Genomic DNA, 22,149 nt, shown 5'->3' with positions numbered 1-22,149 from the left:
TTCAGAAGTCAGATCTCAAAATATAGTAAATTACATGATTTGTCTATTTCCCTGGGACATTAATTCAAAGCTATAAGATATATTTCCAGACAGCTCAGACAGAGTTGAAATAAAGCAAGTATTTAGCTTTAATTTCAACCAGCGAAAGTATTGAGCTCCAGCTGTAGATCAGCCTATGTTAAAGCTGCCCCTGTCAGGAGGCTCAGAGAGGGCTTCTTGTGGGAGTGGGGGCCTAGGGAATTAACTCCAAAGATACACAGTCAAACTGAGCACGGGGAGGGGACAGCAAGGCCACTAAGGAGGTACTTGCTTGTCTTTTCAGTTTATGATCTTGGAAGAATTTCACTCTGATTTTAGTTTTTCTGACGATTAGCAACCAAGATGGGAAGGTAAAATGCTGATTGCTGAGGCACAGTTTTATAGATATATAGATATGATCCAAAGAAAAGAAAAAGTTATAATTCTATGGTTCTTGGTTCTCATAAAAATGTGATTCCTAATCATTGTAGGAAACTGAAAAGTAGAGAATTGTGTAAAGAATAAGGTCAAAATTATATGTTATGTCACCACTCAGAACTAAGAAGCAGAAAAATCACATGCTCAGGCTCCGAAACAAGATGTCCTGGGTTTGGATCCCAGCTCCATGTCTTCTTAGCTCTGTAACTTTGAGCATTTTACTTCATCTGTAAAGTGTCAATAAGCAGAAGTATTTAAGTGGTATTGTATTTCCTTTCAGTCTTTTTTTCTTTTCAAAACTGGCCTGATACTTAGCTCAACTGTTTTCTTGCTGTTAACATAGTACTTGTTAGACAAAGCAAGATGTCTAACCTTTTAGAAAGCAATTATTGATGATCAGAATTTTATTTTGCCAGATCATTTAAAAGTAGATGCTTAACTCCCCAGTGAATTCTTTACACTATTTAAGGCTACACTTATTGGAGATTATGAAAGGCAGTATAAAGCTAGAAAGTATGAAATTAGAACTATGAGTTCAAGTTAAAGTCAACTTTCCCCTTCAAACTAGGGACAGTCTCTGTTCTGTTTATTAGAGGAGACTCATTGCATCACTGTTGCTGAAACTCAGTTCTACATGAGAAGTTGTTGTATGATGGATGAGATGGCGGCTCCTAAAATCTGATACCTTGAATCCAGACCATGGTTCTGATAGTTGTTACTTGTGCTGTCTTAAACCAAAATGAGGTCAAATCACTGAAGTTCTCTACATCTCAGATACCTCTTCTGTGACTTGGGGATAGCATTACCTGCCTCAGAGAGCTGTGACATGAATCCGTTTTAGGGACGAGGCCCTCACACCATGCCTGTACAGGGTGAGTGCTCAGTAAGTGCAGAGGGTGGTGATTGTCGTAGTGATGATTGTGCTCATTATGGTGCTGTGATTAGTTACACTTGGATGTAAAGGTTGAAACAAAGGTTAGACTCAAACAGGCCTGGCTTTGTAGAGGTTTGATACTTTGATACTAAATGGTTTTTAGGATTTGAGAAAGTTTCTCAACTTCTCAACTTTAATGTTTTCATCTATAAACATGGAGATAATGATATTTCTTTGACTTGGTGTAGAGCTTAAAAGGGAACTGCTTAGAAAAGTGCTTGGCATTAAGTCAGCACTCCACAAAAGTTAGCCTTTATGGTCATTATGTAGAAGAAAAGACACTACCAGTTTCAGTCAAAATATGTAACAAATTCCTTACTCTTCTTAAGGGATTAGAAGAAAAATGGTTCCTGTCATAATTAAGAAGATTCACTGAAGACCCCAACACACACACAAAATAATGATAAATAAATAAATAAAAGACTTCAAAAAGCTAAAATGGTAGCCAAGTTTTAGAACATACCTTTTGATGTCAGGTCTTTTGTGATTCTCTCCCTGTGTGATCAGAAAAGAAAACTGGGTCTCTCCTGCTTTTCATTCTGTGGGGCTCTCTCCCCCATATTTCAAACATAAAATACCAGTCCCTGCCAATACCAAAGAAATTCCTGCCCAAGTTGTTTTCAAGATCTGGGTCTGCACCCTAAATCGCCACAAATCCCATGTGAGCTGAGGATGAGTGGAAGTCATTAGAATGGCTCTTATTGATGCAGTCTGTACTGTCGTGGGACTCCGCCCTGCAGACAAAGCATCATCCCAGCTTTTTGTGTGCTCTCTTCATCAGCAAGTCACAAATGGAATTCTATAATGCGTTCATTGTATACATTTTTGAATAAATAAGTATAACAAAGAGAATATGCTGGTCCCATTTAAGCTTAGCACTTAGCTGTGAAAACACAAGACACATTTCCCACGCTAGTGAAATGAAGCAGGAGAGGCCTATACCAGTCTGGTTCTTGGCAGGTCATTGAGGTACACCTGGTAGGAGCCATGCATATAGATGGTTTCCAGGGGCTCAGTTCCCTAAAGCCTCAGTTTCCCAACTGCAGGGTACAGGCAATGTAGTGGCCATCATATGGAATTTAAAAGCATACCCCCTAATATCCTTTTATTTTCTTTCTTTCTTTTCTTTCTTTTCTTTCTTTTCTTTCTTTCTTTCTTTCTTTTTTTTTGAGACAGAGCCTCAAGCTGTCGCCCTGGGTAGAGTACTGTGGCATCATGACTCACAGCAACCTCCAACTCCAGGGCTAAAGTGATTCTCCTGCCTCCACCTCCCAAGTACTTGGGAATACAGGTGCCTGCCACAATACCCGGCTATGTTTTTGGTTGCAGCTGTCATTGTTTGGCAGGCCCAGGCTGGATTTGAACCTGCCAGATCAGGTGTATGTGGCTGGCACCTTAGCTGCTTGAACCACAGGCGCCAAGTCTTATCCTTTTATTTTTTATTTATTTATTTATTTTAGAGACAGAGTCTCACTTTGTCACCTCGGTAGAATGCCATGGTGTTACAGTTCACAGCAACCTCCAACTCCTGGGCTTAGGCTATTCTCTTGCCTCTGCCCCCAAGTAGCTGGGACTATAGGGTCCCGCCACAACGCCTGGCTATTTTTTCAGTTTGGCCGGGGCTGGGTTTTAACCCGCCACCCTCGGTATATGGGGCTAGTGCCCTACTCACTGAACCACAGGTGCCGCCCCAATATCCTTTTATTTAATAATGACAGAAAGCTCAACTCAAATAATAAAGGGAAAGTTGAGATATAGGCTTCAGGTAAGGTGTACTGTAGTTTCCCAAAGATTAGGATCAAGACCCGGGTTTTATGTATGCATTTCCCAGCAGACATTTCTATTCCTGAGCACAGTGACTCCTGAGATGGGCAGTTTCCTTGTTCTCTGTGTGGGGAGTAGAGGTAAGAGTTCTGGGTTTCAGTCTGATTGGAAGAACTTAGGTTCGAAGCCCATATGTAAACTGATTGCTTTCTTGAGGGTAAGGAATTATAGCAATCAGCTTAGGCCCAGATGGCTGGCCTGGGCGGGGCTCGCTCCTCAGCAGCACCTGGGCTGCCTGGAGGATGAGTCTTATAGGTACTATGGATATTGGTACCAAAAGAAGAGAAACTGGGTTTCAAAGAGAAACATCTACAGATGGCCAAGCAGAGCCCTCTTTTTTCCTGAAATCATCCTGAAGCAGAAAGAGGACCTTAAAGAATTGTAAACATAAACAAAAATTCTGGGCTGTTTAAACTTTGTCCTGTAGTCTGTAAAATTCATTTGCTGGGGAGCTTCTGCTGCTTTGGACTTTTACCTTTTACCCATTGGTATTGAATAGGTTTTAGTACTTACTGAGGTGATGTGTAGGAAACAAAAGTAAGGGAAACCCATGTCCCTCTCGGAAGTCTAGTAGGAGGTAAAATCACCCAAATTAAAAAACAAAATAGTTATCTCTGTGTGGTTATCTAGAGAAGATGGGGAAAGGGTAGTCACTAGCGAGCTTACCCACTGTGTTATGTTGTTGGATGAATCAGTTCCTATTATCACTACCCTACATCTGTCCTCATGACTTTTGATTTGGGCTCCTAGTGGGAAACCATTGTTTGTTTGTTCTCTTCTTTGTTTTGTTGATGTCTCCTTCATGTGTGTGACCTGTACCTCCCCTCTGACACCCACAGAGTTCTCTCTTTGGACCTCACTCTTAGCTGCCCTAGATGGTACCTCTTTCATCTGTTCTTCTGGATTATCAAAAGGGAATTGTCTACATGCTCCATACCTTATGGTTTTCAGGCTGTCTATAATGTACACTGGCGTGCTGGTGTCTGTCCTTCCAGCCATTTCCCTTGTGGTGTTACAAAGTAGCTGGATCCTCAGGTCATTTATAAGCATGTGAAGTTTGAGAAGCATGATTGTAGACCAGCAAGCAAGTCTCAGCCTTGGCAGCACATTGGAATCCCTCAAAAATCTTTAAAAGAATATGATGCCTGGGTCCTTCCTGGAATGTAATTTGCTTTAGGTGTGGCCATCAGTACACAATAATAATGCAAAGCAAAATACAAAACAAAAATCTCCTCAAGTGTTTCCAAGGAGCAACTAAGGCTGAGAACAAGAGTTGTGCCGCATCTCAGCTCTGTGGGAGAAGCAGTACGGTGTTCTCCAGGACTCGGGTAGGCAGTGAGCCTGCAGTTAAGATGGAAGGTGGCTTGGGGCAGCTGAACTCCAACACATCCAGCTAGAGAGAGAGCCAGGCATATCATGAAGGACCTGTGTGCTTCATTCCGTGCATATTCGTTAGACGTAGGAGGTTGTGGAAAGGTGTAAAATGAAGGATGGAGTGATCAGCCCTGCTCTTGGGAAGGACCATGACACCTTGAGAATGGGCCAAATGGGGAGACCAGCTATAAAATGTGCCAGAGATGACGCAGGTTGAGAGGGTTGGCATCATAATTTGCTAGGCTAAGAAAATGAAAATACAGGCAGGCTATTAATTTAAAAATCAAGGGAAAAAGTGTCATTAAAGGAACTAAAAGGTAAAACTTTTTTCTTCTTTCTGTGGTCTCTCTTGACTTGTCATGACATTAAGCATTGGCTGTTTCAGTATGGTGCCCTTTCAGACAAAGGAGTGCTCACTGGGCAGGTGCCAGTACTGGCTCATGGCACCCCAGGGCTCTCCCCCTGTACTTGGGAGTGTGGCTCACAGGCTCTTGGGTTTTCCTTCTAGGGGTAGCCACTGGCCTGAGGTGCCTGCCCTATCTTGGCTGGATTTCAGTTTCCTCTTCTCAGGGGCTCATCTACCTGTGGTAGCCTATCCTCAAGAAATTTCAATCTTTAAATTTGGTACCTGGATCAGGGCAAGCTAGAGACAGACCCTAGGGAAGCCCCCCGCTAAGTCACCCACTGAATGTGCCATGGCTCTGCCAGATTCTGTCAAGCCTCGACCCTTCCCATTCCTGCCCAGGGGAATGTTGGGGGGCTGTGGTTACTGGTTTGGGAGCAGGGGGAAGGAGAGGCTTCTGGGGGTGCTAATGGAACTTTGCAGAGGTGAGTGAGGCTTCAACCTCCCCCACCTCACATCCTCCCCTCCCTATCCTTACACATGCTCCATTGTCCCTTGGACTTCACTTATCAAAGAAATATGCAGATAAAATTGAGAATTTTGGGATGGCCTGCCTGCAGAGCAGCAAACTCCAAAAGTGACAAGCCCTTTTAAGAGTGGGTCCCTGTGTACCTACGCTGGTCACAGGCCCATAAAGCTGGCCCTGGGGGTGGAGATGGAAGGATGGATGTGAGGGCTACTCAAGAAATAGTCAAATTTGGACATGGCAGTGTTCATAGAGGAAAGGGTTGGGAGTCACTCCATGGGGTCTGGCTGTATGACTGGCTAGAAGGTGACACCATTAAGAGCTATGGGGAAACGGGAAACGATGATAGGGAAGGATGGGTTTTCGGTACTTGTGAATATTTCCCTTTGTTCCAACAACCAATCATCATTCTTTCCTGCTTTAATTGCATGGCCTGGCACTTTTTGAATCAGAATAAAGAACAGAGGGGAAGAAGCTCATTAGAGCTTCTTCTAGCTCTAATGAGACTGCTCAGAATGTTTTATCCTGAAGAGGGATGCTACATTTGACTCGAACATGAGGGCCTCTTTCTCTTCTTTAAAAGCTATTTTCAGGGCTGGGATTTCTGTCAAATGTCTTTTAGGCACCCACCAAGTAGATCCTGCAGCCCTGGCTCTTTCCCCGTTCTGTATAGGGTGTCTCACGTGAATAGAGTTACTGGGTGGATGCGATCTGGATGTCAAATGGAGATTTTTTGCAGTCCCAGATTTAGGGGAAGACAAAGAGACATACCACATACTGCAGGTTCTAGAGAGAACAGCCATTTCGCTTCATTAATTTAGAGTTGGGAAACCTCCCCCATCCCCACCTCTAAGCTTGTTTGGGTTAGAAACCAAGCCTACCTTTGATGTATCATCTAAAGACTGATGATAGCCTAACAAGAGCTTCTGTGTCCATGGAAAGAGGTAATAATATTTCCCTGCAGTAGGAGATTTTTCCTGCTCAGGCAGGAAACTGAATTTTCTGCTCAGGCAGGAACTCAGGTAGCCCACTGCTGAGCCAGATTCAATGTGTGTATTTCCCAGGGGTCAGGAGATGACAGGAGATACCTGTCCTTGGGCCAGGGAGAGAGCTACCTCTAGGTGAGGTCCACCCAGAGCTAAGCGGCTATGAAGTCACTTTTTCTTTTCTTTTTTTTTTTTTTGAGACAGAGTCTCATTTTGTCACCCTGGGTGTCACAGCTCACAGAAACCTCAAAGTCTTAGGCTCAAATGATCCTCATCCCTCAGCCTCCTGAGTAGCTGGGACTAGAGATGTATACCACATGACTGTCCGATTTTTCTACTTGTTAGTGCAGACAGAGTTTCACTCTTGCTCAGACTGGTTTAAACTCCTGAGCTCAAGCGACCTACCTGCCTCCCAAAGTGCTAGGATTACAGACATGAGCCACCATGCCCAACCCATGGAGTAACTTCTGATGGTAGGGGCTCATGAATGGTCAGGTTGGAGGGCCATGTTGAAGAACTGTAGGTCCCTGGAGAATCTATGATAACTTCCAGAGGACCAACACTTGGGTGCTGGCCCACACCGCAGACACCAAAGACTAGTCACAGGCAATGGAAGAAAACAAGCTGTGAGATTGCACCCCGCCTGGGGAATAGACAATGCTTCCCTCTTTGCTCCTCTGTTTTCCTGTCCCCCAACTACTGGAGAAACTATAACCTAACACAATGATTTTCAACCAATGTGCTGTAAAAATTTTTAAAGATCATTAATTAAATTATTTTCTAAAAATGTTCAAAGCATGGTAAGTATTATATTGTTTGTTCTTTTTTTTTTTTTTTTTTGAGCCACATAGTTTAAGTGTGCCACAGAAGTTTAACTATAGGTTCAAGTGTGCCATGGGATAAAAAAGGTTGAAAAACACTGACCTAGCAGCTTGCAGGAAGGATGGTGTGAGCTTTGAACTAGATACGGTATTGGAGTATTGAAGTAGACTGTACTAATTTTATTTGCCTAAAATAGTCAGAACGTTATGGAAACTATGTATCATTTAGAGGTGAGAAAGCAGGAATTCAACACACTGGAGTTGAAAACAGAGATGAAACAAGAAAGAAAGAAAAAAGAAGGAAAAAAAAGAATTATTTCATGTTTTAAGCTCTGTGAAGTTGGGACAACTCAATAAACTTGTTCACTTGCCTTCCTAGTGCGTCCTCACTGGAGCAGCCTGTCATACTTTTTCAATGTCCTGCTGAAGGCTAGTTACTGCATTTCATTGAGGATCATAGCAGCAGTTATCATAAGGAGAGATTATTTATAGATTTCTTTTGTATCATCTTGCTCAGGTTTTATATCAGTATTCTTAAAAGGAATCTGAAATATTTCCTTCTTTCTCTGTGCTCTGAAACAGCTTGACATGCTACTGTGATTTACCTGTAAAACTATTAGGCCTGGGTAGCGCCTGTGACTCAGTGGGTAGGGCACCAGCCCCATATACTGAGAGTGGTGGGTTTGAACCCAGCCCCGCCAAACTGCAACAAAATAGCCAGGTGTTGTGGCTGGCACCTGTAGTCCCAGCTACTTGGGAGGCTGAGGCAAGAGAATCGCCTAAGCCCAAGCATTGGAGGTTGCTGTGAGCTGTGATGCCAGGGCACTCTACCAAGGGCAACAAAGTGAGACTCTGTCTCAAAAAAACAAACAAAAAAAAAACTATTAGGCCTGCCCTCTTTGGGGGATGAGCAGGTGAGGCAATGCTGTTCCTCCTCTTCCTTCATCTGGGCTGAGCATCAAGGAGGTGCTGCTGGTCTTCTTTTTCCAAAGCCTGGCTACAGAGCTGTGCTAGATAATTGAGAATAAGTCCTCAATATTTACTTTTTAGTTTGGATTTGAACAGTCACCAAATGTTTGCTCTCCATAACTTCTGGGGCTGGGTCAGGGTAGGAAATTCTAGTACTTGCGAGGGTGAGGCAGCTGGGGAAGGGAGCATGTACCCACCCCCCAGGAGAGCAGGATCCCGAAGCAGAGCCCTGGTCAGATGCCTGCTCCAACTGGAGAATAGTGCAGTATAGAACAGGATCAGCACGAAATGCAAATAGTTCCCTGCACATTTCTCATTGTCTTTCACTTTATCTTTGGACAAAATCCAGAAAATCTATAAAGGGTAAAAGACCGGTGTCTAGGTTTGAAACATTTTAAGATTCTATCCCACCCAACTATTTTTCAAGCTACAATTTTGCATCCATTGAATGCAAGGCAAGCCAAGCAAGTTCTCTGAGTGCGCAATCCTGTGGTCCTCTGGGAAACTCATCCCCAGGTTTCCCCCTGTGCTGCAAGTTTGTTGGGGTGAGCATTAGAAAAGCACAGTGATCACCTTCATCATTTGGTGAGCAAAACCCCTCTCAGAAGACAGCATGCAGCAAGGAGTCTCTTGTCAGGGGAAGCTGTCTTGAAATCACATCAGCTTTTCCCTCCAGTTCTTTCTAGGTCTGTAGTGAATGGGAAAAGGAGGACTGGGTTATTTCAGTTCCGGCAACGGACACATCAAAATTGCTTCTCTCTTCCCAACTCCCTTTCCCTTGAGGACCTAATTTATTTCATGCATTTTGACCTATCCCTGCTTCGAAACAACCGCTGTGATTCTCCGCTGAGGCATTTCCCTCCTCGCCTTTTTTGGCCCCCAGGCAAAGCCACCAGGCCACAGACCCTCTGCAGTATGATGTCAGCGCGGCTGCTGGGCCCAGCTGGATGGAGGTGTGTTTTATGAAGTTCAACCCTGCACCCTGGGCCATAAATACACATTGTACACATAAATGTACAGCTAACATTGCCCAGGCCCCGCCGAAGCACCATGTTAATAAGCAGACAGTAAGTCTTTAAAAGATGGAAAAGCAGTTAATCTTTCCGCTGGCAAATCCTCTGTAGGGGGTGGCTTTTCTCCTCTTCAGTGTAGCTGTGTGCAAGGCCTTTCATCTCCTAGGATTTGGGAAAGAACCAGGGAAAGTTTGCTGTGGGGCTTCATGGTAGATGTGCTAAAAACAGTAATACCTTGCATTTGTCCTCATTAAGCGTCTGTATTGAGTGATCACTCTGATCTGCCCTCAGGGAGCCTGAGCCCTGATAATTCCAATACAAGACACCACACCGAGTCTGCTGCTGATAGTAGCAGAGCATCCGAGCCTGCGCGCTGGAGGCCTGCAGGTTTGGCAGAGCAATCTTGGCTCTGCCCTGGCATCTCTTAGAAGTTACTTACCTTCCTGTTTCATCTGCAAAATGCGGCTTAGTCTTATTCATCTTGCTGCAGACAAGAATTTATTTATCCTCTTTGAGTTTCACTTTTCTCTTTGTACAAGAAGCAAATCAGTACTCTTGGCCCCTAAAGAGAGAGAACCTACGGAATCTGGCCTGTCTTATGCTTGCTTTGTGAGTAAATGCAAGTATTTAGCAGGAAAGTTCCCATAGAGGTGACAGAACAAAAAGGCTCACAGGCAAACAGGGATGCCCAAATCGCATGGCTGATAGAATTCAAAGATCGGCTAGAAGCAGGGGAAAAGAAAGGGGGTGCAAGGATCACCCCCTTCCCAGCACCCTGTGCTATGCAGGCTTCCTGTATTCTCCTCATCCCTCTCCCATCATGCCTTCTTTTTCCTTCCCCTCACCCTCTCCTTACTGTCCTCCCCACTGATGGTACAGCTAGGAGGACCAGCCCTGAGGGTCCTCGTCTAAAATGGGGCTCAGAAGGCAGAGAGTGCCTACAGCCAATGCATGCTTGTTTTATTGGAAATCTGCAAGGTCAGGTTGGGTAGCTTGCCTGTAACTAGCTGACATTTATCTGTGCATCATAGGCAGAGAATGGGTACTGCTAGTGAGTTAATTTATGAATGACACAGCTGAGAGCTGGGCATCTGGAGATGACAGGAGCTGTGCTTTATGAATTTAATTTATAATTTTATCTGGTCCCTACATTCCTTCTTTTCTGTAGGAAGACCCCTCATATGTTCATCCTTCGTTATCCATGCTCAACCCACATACACTCTACTTGTTTAGTCATTTAGTCTGCCAAGAGTCACGGTTGACTTACTTATTTACTGTTTGTACCTAATACGTCTTATGTCTTTTATTCATCTTATTTTTCTTTTCCTCTGTAGCAGGAAATATTCTTAAATACTCTACACATAGTTTTATTGTATTATTTTCTCATTTATTGTGTGTTGGCTATATTAGCATGACAGTAGAGACACCTGTACCCTTTTATGGTCTGCCTAGCAGACCACAGAGTGGACGTGCTTTTGCTTATTATTATTATTTTTTATTCATTCCCCTGTTGACAGACTTTCAGGAGGATGCTGACAACGCACAGGGCTACCAGCAGCATCTTTATACATGACTTTTGGGGTTCCTGAATAACAACTCTTAGAAGTTAAACTAAAGAAAAATAGAACCTAGATGTTTCCACTGTCACGATAACTACTTGTTTTCATATGTGTAGTAGCTATAACCATGTACTCTCCTCCAGCACTACGGAACCGTACTCACTTCTTCACACTCCCTTCAGCATTTGGTATTGCCATGGATTTTAATTTTTTACCATTTTGCTATTAAAATCATTATTTTCATTTGAATTTGCATTTCCCTAATTTTTAGTGATATTGAACCCCTTTTGCTTATTTTTTGTCTGTGTTTCCTTTTTTTTTTTTTTGATATTAGCTAAGGCAATCACTTTCCCTTCTCTTTTTATAAAACTCACTTGGTATAATAGTCTAAACTATTCATTGTATTTAGTTTTCTAAAAGTATCTTGGAATCATTGCCGCAAATTCTGTCAAAAGTCCTGCTGGAATTTTGATTGAGATTGCTCTCAACTGGAAGGTTAATTACGGGAGAAATGGCATCTTTAAAATAGGAGTGTCCTTGCCAAACATGGTGTTTCTCTGCCGCTTTTAGGTTATCTTTTTATGTTCTTTGTTTTCTTTATAAAGGCAAATGTTTTACTAGATTTATTCTGGAGAATTTTATAATGATGATTGATGCTATCAATGGTTCTTTATTTCATAAGTATTTGTCAGTGGTTATTGCTAGTGTCAGGCTGTGGTTTTATATGCTGATTATGTAACTAGTCAGCTTGCTGAGTTCTTTTATTAGTTCTAATAGTTGGTCAGTGGGTCCATGTGGGTTTTCTATGAACACAGCAATATCTGTTCTTTGGGTGATTTGGTAGTATGCATGTGGGGGTAGAGTCTCAATAAGCATTTCAGTTTTGTTTGTGGCCATTGGTCTGCTCATGATTTTTATAACTTGGCCAACTGTAGATAATTTAGACATTATCCCAAAAGGTGTGTTTTCTTGAAATTTTTAAACTTTTTGCAGCATCATACATATAAGTACACAATGGTCACTGAAAAATTTTAAAATGCCCCTGTATCTTTTGAGTTATTATTTTGTGACTTCTTTCTTAATCAGGAGTATTAAAACTTGATTCATATTAATATTTTTTAAAACTAGATTTGATTCTGTTGATTATCTTCACAGTTTTGGTTTTTTTTTTTTTTTTTTTGCATTTTCTTCTTCTACTTTTATCATTATGAATTCTGTCGTTGCATCAACAAATATTTATGGAGCGTCTGCTCTGTCCTGGGCACAGCCCCAGGCACTGGAGATAACTGATAACCTTGGATAGTCAGATGCAGCATTGTTGCTATGGAAACCACAGTATATTGTGAAGGGCAGATGGTGAGCAAGTAAGGAAGAAGGAGGAACAGGGGAGGCAGAAGGAAGGCACTGAGGTCACTTGTGTCCTTGTCATGAACAGACTGAAGGGGAATGGTGAGGACTACAGCCTTGTTGGAGTGGATTTATGGAGGAAGGAGAGGTACTAGGAAGGGCAGAGAGGGAGATAGAGATTGAAGATAATTCTTTTTAGGAGTTGTACTATAAAGGAGGGCAGATAAATAGCAGTGGCTGGAGGGAAGGTCAAGAAAGAATGAGTTTTGCTTTTCTCAAGATGGCAGATGTGACAGCCAACTGTGTCAACTTCAGGAAGAAGCTCACAATGCAGGAAATCATTTGTGCACTGACCACCTGTCCCTTCTCTTCCATCAGTCACGTCCCTGCAGAAGCCCGAGAGCAGGGCGTTGGAGAGGGGCATCAACACTCTGTCCAATGGACAAGAGGGAAGGCCATGGACAGGGCAACAGGTGCAGGTCTAGGTTTTTATTTTTCCAGCTTTTGATTCAAAAACTTATGTCAATTCTTATATTTACAACCTTCATCTTTTCTAATAAAAGTATTGAGGGTGATAATGGCACAAATGTGAGTCTGGGCTATTCTTACATGCTCAAGGATTGATGAAATGTGTTTTTTACTTTTTACTTTTTATTTCCACTGTATATGTCTATACTTTAAGTGAAGAACACAGAATTGATGCTCTTGCCTCTTTGGTATGTGTTGCAGTTATCTGTATCTGAAATAACTTACTTTCTTTATCATTTAGAGTTTTTGCTTCATATTTTAAATAGATCTTTCAGCCGTCCTTTTGGTACTTCTATCAGTGTGTGCACTATGATTATTACGTACACGAAGAATCATGTCATGCGGTGTTATATTGGAAATTAGTATAATCCTCTATTTTATGAATTACATTTTAAAGATTTTTCACTTTGAATACTTGTATAAGATATCATTAAACTTGTTAAACTATTTTATTGTTAGAATTTTTCTGGCATTTTTTTCCCTCCTTCCATGTCATTCTGTTTTAGGAGTGCCTATGGCAAACAGCATAATGTTGATATTTTTGTAAACCTAATTGAAAAAATCTTTGCTTTTTAATCTGACAACATCACGTGTATTGTGATTGGTTATAATTTTAGGCTTAGACTTGCAGTCTGTGTGTGGGTTTAATTTATCATGCTATCTTAGGTTGATCAGGTTTTCATTTTTTGTACCTTTTCAGTAGTTATTCCTAAATTTTAAAACATAAGTTTCTATAAATATCCATAGTCTGGACACTAACATGCCTTCTAATTCCTTTATTCTGTTCCTTCAAAACTTTAAGTATATTGTTCTCTTTCTTCATCTTCAGTACTCCTATTGAAAAGTTGGTTTCATTCTCATTCCTTTTTGAGTAATTTGCTTTCCAGAGAAGATTTTAGGATTGGGCTCTATCTTCGATGAAGTGATGTTTCACTAAAGCTTGAATGAACCCTTTCAATAAAAAGAATAGGATATTTTTTTTTCAGTCCCAAAATTGTTTTTCTTCTTTGGATCTTCTAATCTTCTATTTCACATTTTCATCTCTTTTTCCTTTATTATTCATCTAGAAGATTCATTTGACTTATTTTCTAATCAACAACGGTAGAACCTCCATAGTTGACCACTTCAAGTTGACCAAATTTTCATAGGCTGGACATGCACCACATGTACATACCAGGATGGGAGGCTGAGTTCTTTATGTTGACAATCTCTCTATGTTGAGCAATTTGTTATAGTCCCTTGCATGCTTAACTTACAGAGGTTCCACTCAGAGAGTTATATAATCTTGGTTTTGAACTTTTCTTTGGGACTTTGTTAATCAGCCTCCATGGTAGAAAAGATTTGTTCTCTGCTGAGAGCTTCTCAGGTAGGATTTTTTATGTTGTTATTAATGGCATAATCTATTGAAAAAAGGCCAACTGCTGAAGCTATGTCCTTCTATAGGCAAGAAAAGGTCTAGTGTTAAAACAAAAAGGGAAAGCAGAGATTTTTTTTTCATTTTAGCAAAGCAGTTAGCAAGGTTGAATATTTTTCTCCAGCCAGATGTAGTCCTGAAGAAAGGTGGAAAGGGCAGAGTAGGTGTCCCACAGTGTGGATTGTGGTATAGACACTGAGCAAACATCTTTGAGCAGTGACATGCACTATTTCCTACTATGGATGAAGAGAATGAACAGAACTGAAGTAGATGGATGGGCATTTGTAGGAAGAAAGCTAATTGTGTCATCTCAAAGGCAGTTTTGAATAATTTAACATATGAGATTATAGCTGGTGAATAAAAAGGGGGATGGTCCTTTTCCCTTCTTTAAAATTTCTCATGAAGCAGAAGGGTTTTTCTTCATTGCATGGTTTAAGTTCATCATTGGCGATATACCATAGAGGATAGAACAAATTTATTGAGAAAACAATGAACTTGGCCATTGACAATTTTGTTAGGTTAAATTCTATTTGCTGAGTTAATATCTATTAATGTGAATTTAATGAAACACCATAAAAAGTTATATTACAGGGGTTCTAAGACAGTGGCTAAATATTTAGCTATTCTGTTGGCTCTATAAGAATGTAAGATTTGATCTCTAATTTGTTCCTTCAAGGAATTAGTAGTATTTTTTTGTTGAAAGAGTATTTTTTTTTTAATTGAGACAGAGCCTCAAGCTATCCCCCTGAGTAGAGTGCCCTGGCATCACAGCTCACAGCAACCTCCAACTCCTGGGCTCAAGCAAGTCTCCTGCCTCAGCCTCCCAAATAGCTGGGACCACAGGCACCTGCCACAATGCCCGGCTATTTTTTGGTTGCAGCCATCATTGTTGTTTGGCAGGTCCAGGCTGGATTCGAACCTGCCACCTTAGGTGTATATGGCTGGCGCCTTAGCCACTTGAGCCACAGGCGCTGAGCCTGAAAGAGTATTTTTATGGTGGAATGACTTTATCACTTCAGTAATTTGGGCAGTGGAAGATGGAATCACCATCCAACTTACTTTAGTGGGACTAGCTGTCTTAAAAGGCCAGAAGGACAGAGCTGCTAGTTCTGTCCAGAAATTAAACTTTGAGGGATAGGACTTTCTAGTTTATCAATGTTAATTTCATTCACAGCATTGTTTCTCTGTTCCAGGTAGACCTTGTACATAGTGGCACAAAATGGGGTAGGGAGTTTGCTACCTCTATTGCCATGAGTATGATGTAGTTTCAGTCTATCCTTGAGGGGAAGAGGAGGGAAAACTCTGCCTAGAGAAACTTCCAATACAACTTTTGGTAATTTTTAGGTGGTAGGATAAGAAATTAGCTTTAGAAAAGCCTAACCTCTTAACATTGGAAACTGATGTGATTTATACTACTCTGAGTCTCCTGTTTTGTATGCATAGGTAATCCTAATCTTCCCAAAGTAAGTTGTATGAACTTCATACAATAGCCATACTCAGTGTTTTCTTAGTACATCTTGATATGGGTAAGTGAAGAACATTGTGGAGGGAGGCAAATTTAGTATATAAAGTCATTTCTAAGACTTTCACTTTGCTTTATGGTAGTTGTTCCCACCTGAGGGAAATGTCTTCCCCATGACTGTTCAATTCAGGGATGGCAAATGACCCCTTGCTATCTTTCTGCCTCTTGTTCCAACAGGTCCTTTGTCATCCAGCAGATCCCAAGCAGCAACTTGTTCATGGTGGTGGTGGACAGCAGCTGCCTCTGTGAGTCTGTGGCCCCTATCACCATGGCGCCCATTGAAATCAGGTATATCCTTTTGTGTGTAGGTCCAGCCTCTGCTGCTGAATCCGGTAAAAGGGATCAAGAGTAAGGACACTTGGGGGAGAAATATTAGGAAAAAATCACATCCTTTCCACTTTTGGAGACAGAGTAGTTGTTAAAAGAGTTTCATGCCAAGTTTTGACCTCCAAAATGCAGAGTAGAAAAAGTAATTCTTGGAAACGTGCCTTAACTACAGTCAACATAATGAATCCCTTAAGTGTGAACGTTTAAAGGCCCAGAAGATCAGAAGGCGTCCGGAATCCTGTCATGGCTTCCATCCTGAGGTGAGTCTGAGAACTATTCCTGTTCCCTTTTCCCACGAGATTCACAGTGAGACTCTCACAATGGTCAAAGAGGCACAGCTGGAAATTTTACTCATGAGAAAATAATCCCTCTTAAGCATAATTTAAATAATCTTCTTTTTTAGCTAATAGGTTTTTTCTATCATATCCATTTATTTTCTTAAAGCCCATATATTTTACTTAACTGTCTTCATTATTATGGATATACTATAATTTTAGCACACACTATGTAACTTGGGTCCAATTGGTTTACTAGTTTGAAGTTAAAATTATTTTTCCCTGCTTATTTTTAGATAACCTTTTGTTCATAAGAAATTCACTTAAAGCAAAAGTGGCAATATCAGTATCAGAAAAAGAGTCACAGCTTTTTTCTGAATTATAGCATATAGAAAAAATTAAGCAAAAAGAAAGTTAGCATTTATAAAAGTGGAATGATAAGTCTCTAAACTCCCTAACCACATGAGGTCACAAGTATAAAGACATTTTGTTCATACTGAATGTGATGATCAGGAAAAAATTACACTTAATATTGAAAAAGGTGAACTTATCAAAGATCTAGGTGATTTATAAGAAAATATTTCCCACAATGCTATGGACAACAAAAAATGTCTAAACCTAGAAAAATAATATAAATTTAAAAATTAACTCCATCCCCAACCCTCATAATGGAAACCTTGTCTAGAATAATTACTATGGAAATATTGGGCAGATGTCTGTTTTTGAAAATGCCACCAGAGCCAAGTGAGTGTTAATCTCATCTTTAAATAGCAGTTAATTTTAATGTCATTTAAAGCATCCAAGTCCCAGAAAAGATGTTAAACTCATTATAGTAGCAATAAGAACTTGAATTTATTAAGAATGTTTGCTTCGGCTCGGCGCCTGTGGCTCAAGTGGCTAAGGCGCCAGCCACATACACCTAAGGTGGCAGGTTCGAATCGCCAGCCCTGGCCTGCCAAACAACAATGATGGTTGCAACTGAAAAAAAAAAAAAATAGCCAGGCGTTGTGGCGGGCGCCTGTGGTCCCAGCAACTTGGGAGGTGGAGGCAGGAGACTCGCTTGAGCCCAGGAGTTGGAGGTTGCTATGAGCTATGCCACAGCACTCTACCCAGGGGGATAGCTTGAGGCTCTGTCTCAAAAAAAAAAAAAAAGAATGTTTGCTTCAATATTCAAAAGATAGTTCAATGATAACATACAAATATATGCTGAAAGGACTCTGATAAAATTAATTGATCTCTAATAAAAACTCTATTTAAAAATATAAATTCAAATAAGATCCAAAAACACTAAAATTACTTCAGTTATAAACAAGAACTGCATACTAAGACAACTAAATCCTTACAGTAAAAAATAATGGTGTTAATAAGAAACTGGATATAACATAAACATACAAAATCAGTAGTTTTTCTTTAAGTTGCTACAATTAGTGAGATAAGGTTAGTGGAACAGAATAAAAAACATTACATATAAGAAAAGTTTAATTCAAAGTGGAGAATATAGATTAGGCCTAAATGGTAAATAAAAATAGTCTTATAAGAAATTCTACAGATTGGAGAAAACTTTTTAACTAAAGACTAGAAAGCTATAGAAGAAAAACAGCTCCATTTACCTATACAAAAATTATAATTTTTTATGGAAAAATGTAACCAAAACAAAGTCAATAGCCAGTTTATGGAACTTGAAAAGGTATTTACAAATCAAATGATAAAGAGCACATTAAATTGATAAGTCAGGCAAGCACATGTGAAAATAAACCAAGGGCATGAAAGTTACAATTCTCTGGGTGATCAGGAAGTACAGATAATGATAAAATATCTATCAAAGGCAAAAGTACCCTTTAGCTCAATAATCCCACTCCTGGGCATCTTTATCATAGGCAGGTCCTTACTAACTGATAAGGACCTACATTCACCACTCTTTGTAGTAGTGAAGAATAAATAATAAAATGAATGCCCATCAATAAGAAAATAGGTGAATAAAAGAGGGCTAAAAAAATGGAATGGGGGAAATTTCCATCAGTTAGTAAATAAGAAGCAAAGATGTATTCTGAATAAAGGAGTAAATAATATCATTTTCTTTGGTAAAAGAGGGCCTCCCTCTACCCAAATTAAAAAAGAAAAAGACAAAACATTCTGAAATATTTACTTCCATTTTGGCAGGGAAAAATTAGAAGTCCACATTTTGCTTTTATAATATGGTCACAGTAGACTTCCCCTCTAATAGTCCTTTACTTCTTGACTGGTGTACATAATAGCACACAAAGAGTAATTAGAATCTTTTATGTGTTGGCAACTGACATCAGAGCTTCTCATCTCTGACTTCATGAAATTTAGATAAATCTATATCCCCACATCACTGAGGTTCCAGAAGATTTAGCCCTCATATTGAAGGAGAGGGAGAGGTCTGGGGAGTCAACAGAGCTTGGAAATATTTAGGCGCCCTGGAGCTTATTTCCACACTAACCTACCCCTGCTTTCCTCCCACAGGAGAATGCAAGGGAGTGTGGGGCTGCACCTAGTCTCCAGGCCAAGACAGCCCTGATTTTGCTCCCTCTACTTCTGATGCTCTTCTCAAGGTGACACTGAGATGTTCTCTTGGCATGCTAAATCATGGATAAACTGTGAACCAAAATATGGTGCAACATATGAAACATGAAATATAGTCCAACCATCAGCATCTCATGATTTTAAACTGTGCGTGATATAAACTCTTAAAAATATGTTGACAAAAAAGTTATCTTTTTACTTTGCCAGTCATGCAAATGTGAGTTTGCCACATGATAATCACCCTTCATCAGAAATGGGACTGCAGTGGTAGGCAGTGTCCCTTCTGCTTGAAATCCATTGAAACCAATTTAAAACTGTGTACTTTTTAAATAAAGTATATTAAAATCATAACCTTTTGTTTGGATTTTATTATCACTTTGTTGCTGAGAATATAAACTAAAAAAAAATCACAGGGAAAACGTTGTTCATTCCAGAAACCAGTAAAGGATGGTTGTTGGCAGAGCCTTTGTTCCAAAGCACATTCTAGACAAATATTTAGCAATTGTTTAGATGCTCCACTTTCAGTTATAAAAATATTTATAGAAGTAAATCAAAATATCATCTACAAGGGAACAGTTTATTACATAGAACCTTGAATTTTGTTGAACTAAACTTCAATAGAAAAAATAATTTGGATGACAACACAAGCTCTCATAATAGTCAAGTGTTGAACATTTGGATGTAGAAATAAAGTCATAAATCCTAGGAATTCATTCTGAGAAAGACTTGAAGGAGGAAAAGAACAGTGACTACAAATTTGGCTTCTGGCTTTCTCTATAAACAAGAGATGAAATTAGATCTCAAATATTACAAGATGTGAAACTACCCAGACCTGCAAACATTTTTAAAACACTGAATCTTGAACCAAAGAAAACAGATTCCACTGGATCATGGTTCCCAAATACAGTGGAATAATCTCCATGCTTAGGTAGAGTAGAAAATGCCTTACTTTATAAGACAGATATCTAAAAGTCATCTGGAGAATGCTACTTACACTCTTTTAAAAAGGATGGCCATGTGCAGTGGCTCAACGCCTATAATCCCATTGCTTTGGGAAGCCAAGACAAGAAGGATTGCTTGAGGGCAAGAGTTTGAGACCAGCCTGGGCAACCTAGTGGGACCCTATCTCTACAAAAAATAGAAAAATTATCCAGGTGCAGTCTGAGTGGCTATAGTCCTAGATACTTGGAGGCTGAGGCAGGAAGATTGCCTGAGCCCAGAAGTTGAAGGCCACAGTGAGCTATGATCACTTCACTGTACTCAAGTAGGGTAACTGACAGAAGGAGACTGTCTCTAAAAAGTGGGAGGTGCATATTATTTTGTTATATTTTTTAAAAAACTGATGTTATCACACTATACTAAAAATGATTCCAGTATTTATAGGAATAATAATCCTACACTGTTATACTTCTCTAAATTACTGTGAGGGCTATTCTCAGTATAACGATAATATGTCAAAATTTTAACAACCATAGGACTTTAGTATTGTGACTACTGATAATGGTCCTTTCTGTGCAGTGGGTAAATAAATTCATTTGTTGCTCATACAAATATCAAAATGTATTCTACTTGCACTGATGTGTTAATATCAGATAAGAAGTCATAATTTTTTAAGGTGGAAGGATAAGCCTCTAAACTCCCTAACCACATAAAGTCACAAGTAATATAAAAATATTCCATCTATATACTTGAGGTGATAGTCAGAGGAACATTAAATTTAATACTGAGAAATGTGAAATTACCACAGATTTTAGGCATTTATAACAAAAGCTAGGTGATTTATAACAGATAACAAACATCATAATGTAATTTTTAACAAAAATAACATCATATGATCTACCACTCTCCACGTATAATATGAATACCATTTCACCCCATCCCTTTCTAAGAAGTGGAGTGACCATCCTGGTTAATAAAAAAGATGTGAAGGCACCATCTTTTTTATGGCTGAATAGTGTTCGATGGTGTGCATATACCACAGGTTGTTAATCTTTTCTTGTTGATGGGCATTTAGGTTGTTTCCATGTCTTGGCAATTATACATTGAACTGTGATAAAATTTTTGACTCTGGGGCAGTGCTTTACAACTTCTTTCTTTTTTTGTTTTGCAGCACGCTTGAAGCTATAATGAAACTTACATGGCACACTTACGTTGTAAAAAAAGTAAAAACTAATTCACTGTGCTTTGAACTTCTTTAGAAAGTAATTTTGCTAGGCATGGTGGCTCAGATGGTAACTCTAGGAGACTGAAGCAGGTAGATTGCTGGAGTTTTGGAGTTCTAGACCAGTCTGAGCAAAAGTAAGACCCCCATCTCTAGTGAAAATAGAAAAAAAAAATTGCTCGCTGTGGTGGTGCATGCCTATAGTCTTAGCTACTCAGGAGGCTGAGGAAAGAGGATTGCTGGAGCTCAGGAGTTTGAGGTTGCTGTGAACTATGATGATGCCATGGCATTCTACCCTGAGGGACAGAGTGAGACTGTGTCTCAGGATGTTTTAAAAAAAATGTAATTTAATTATTAATGATCTTTAAAATTTTTGGTTTTAAAATCATGGCACGCTGGTTGAAGTACTGCTCCAGGGGCAGGCCAGGCATTTGTATAGTTGTTAAACCTCCCTAGGTGATGCTAATATGAAACCAAGTTTGAAACCACTAGCCCATGTTTCTTCCAGGGTCTCAGCTCCCTGTTCTGCCTCCCTTTCTGATTCTGCCCTTGGATTTCATTGCTCTGCCTCCCATCCTTTGAAAATGCTAGTCATGGGCATCACTCAAGGCTTTTGTTCTTCCTGTGCCATGTGTCTGGGAGGGTTGTCCTGGGTGCCCCGGGGATGCTCCTTCTCACTGCTCAGGCTACACTTGGATGTCCCTTCCTGCTGGGCAGCTTTTGCCCCGCAGCCCCAGGCCAGGTGTCATAGCAGTACATGCAATAATTTTGATTTCTCCCACTGTATCACAGCTCCATGAGTGCAGGGACTCTGCTGCTTCTAGAACAGTGCCTGACATAAAAATAAAACCACCGCCAGCAATGACAAACCTAGCAGCTAATGTTTACTGAGCCTTGACTGCCTGGCACCATTTGAAATACCTAATGTGTGGCCGCCTCACATGCAGCCCAGGGAATGGATGTGATTACTTCCACCGCTGTGCAGATGGAGAAATGGAGGCACAAGAGACAAGGAAATGTCTCCAAGGCCGCATGGCTAGAAAGTGGCAGAGCTGGAATTTGAAGCCAGGCAATTTGTCACTCAAGTCTGGGCACTTAGCCAATTGAGCACATACTGAGTGCGTGAAGCACCTTGCATTAACACTGCTGTGTCTCGGCAGCTCCCGCCCACTAACCTTGTCAGCTCGCAGAAACGTTTGGCCTCCACTCCCTCTTCTCTGGTG

At 40.4% G+C, this 22,149-nt stretch overlaps 1 protein-coding gene across 1 annotated transcript in view; it reads left to right on the top strand.

Annotated features, from left to right (window-relative positions):
• The window catches only part of CACNA2D3 (calcium voltage-gated channel auxiliary subunit alpha2delta 3), an 876,027-nt gene extending 856,911 nt beyond the window's left edge, over positions 1-19,116 (top strand). Inside the window, exons 35-37 of the mRNA XM_003781696.2 lie at positions 15,794-15,906; positions 16,121-16,203; positions 18,706-19,116. Coding sequence (XP_003781744.2) covers positions 15,794-15,906; positions 16,121-16,203; positions 18,706-18,798 — 289 coding nt within the window. The 3' untranslated portion in view covers positions 18,799-19,116. The remainder of the gene's footprint in view (positions 1-15,793; positions 15,907-16,120; positions 16,204-18,705) is intronic.
• The last annotated feature ends 3,033 nt before the right edge of the window (positions 19,117-22,149 follow it).

This window comes from Otolemur garnettii, unplaced genomic scaffold, assembly GCF_000181295.1.
Source record: "Otolemur garnettii isolate 467f Iridium unplaced genomic scaffold, OtoGar3 scaffold00002, whole genome shotgun sequence".
Classification (NCBI taxonomy): Eukaryota; Metazoa; Chordata; class Mammalia; order Primates; family Galagidae; genus Otolemur; species Otolemur garnettii.
Note: the sequence above shows the minus strand (reverse complement) of the source record. Positions and strands in the feature narration are given on the sequence as shown.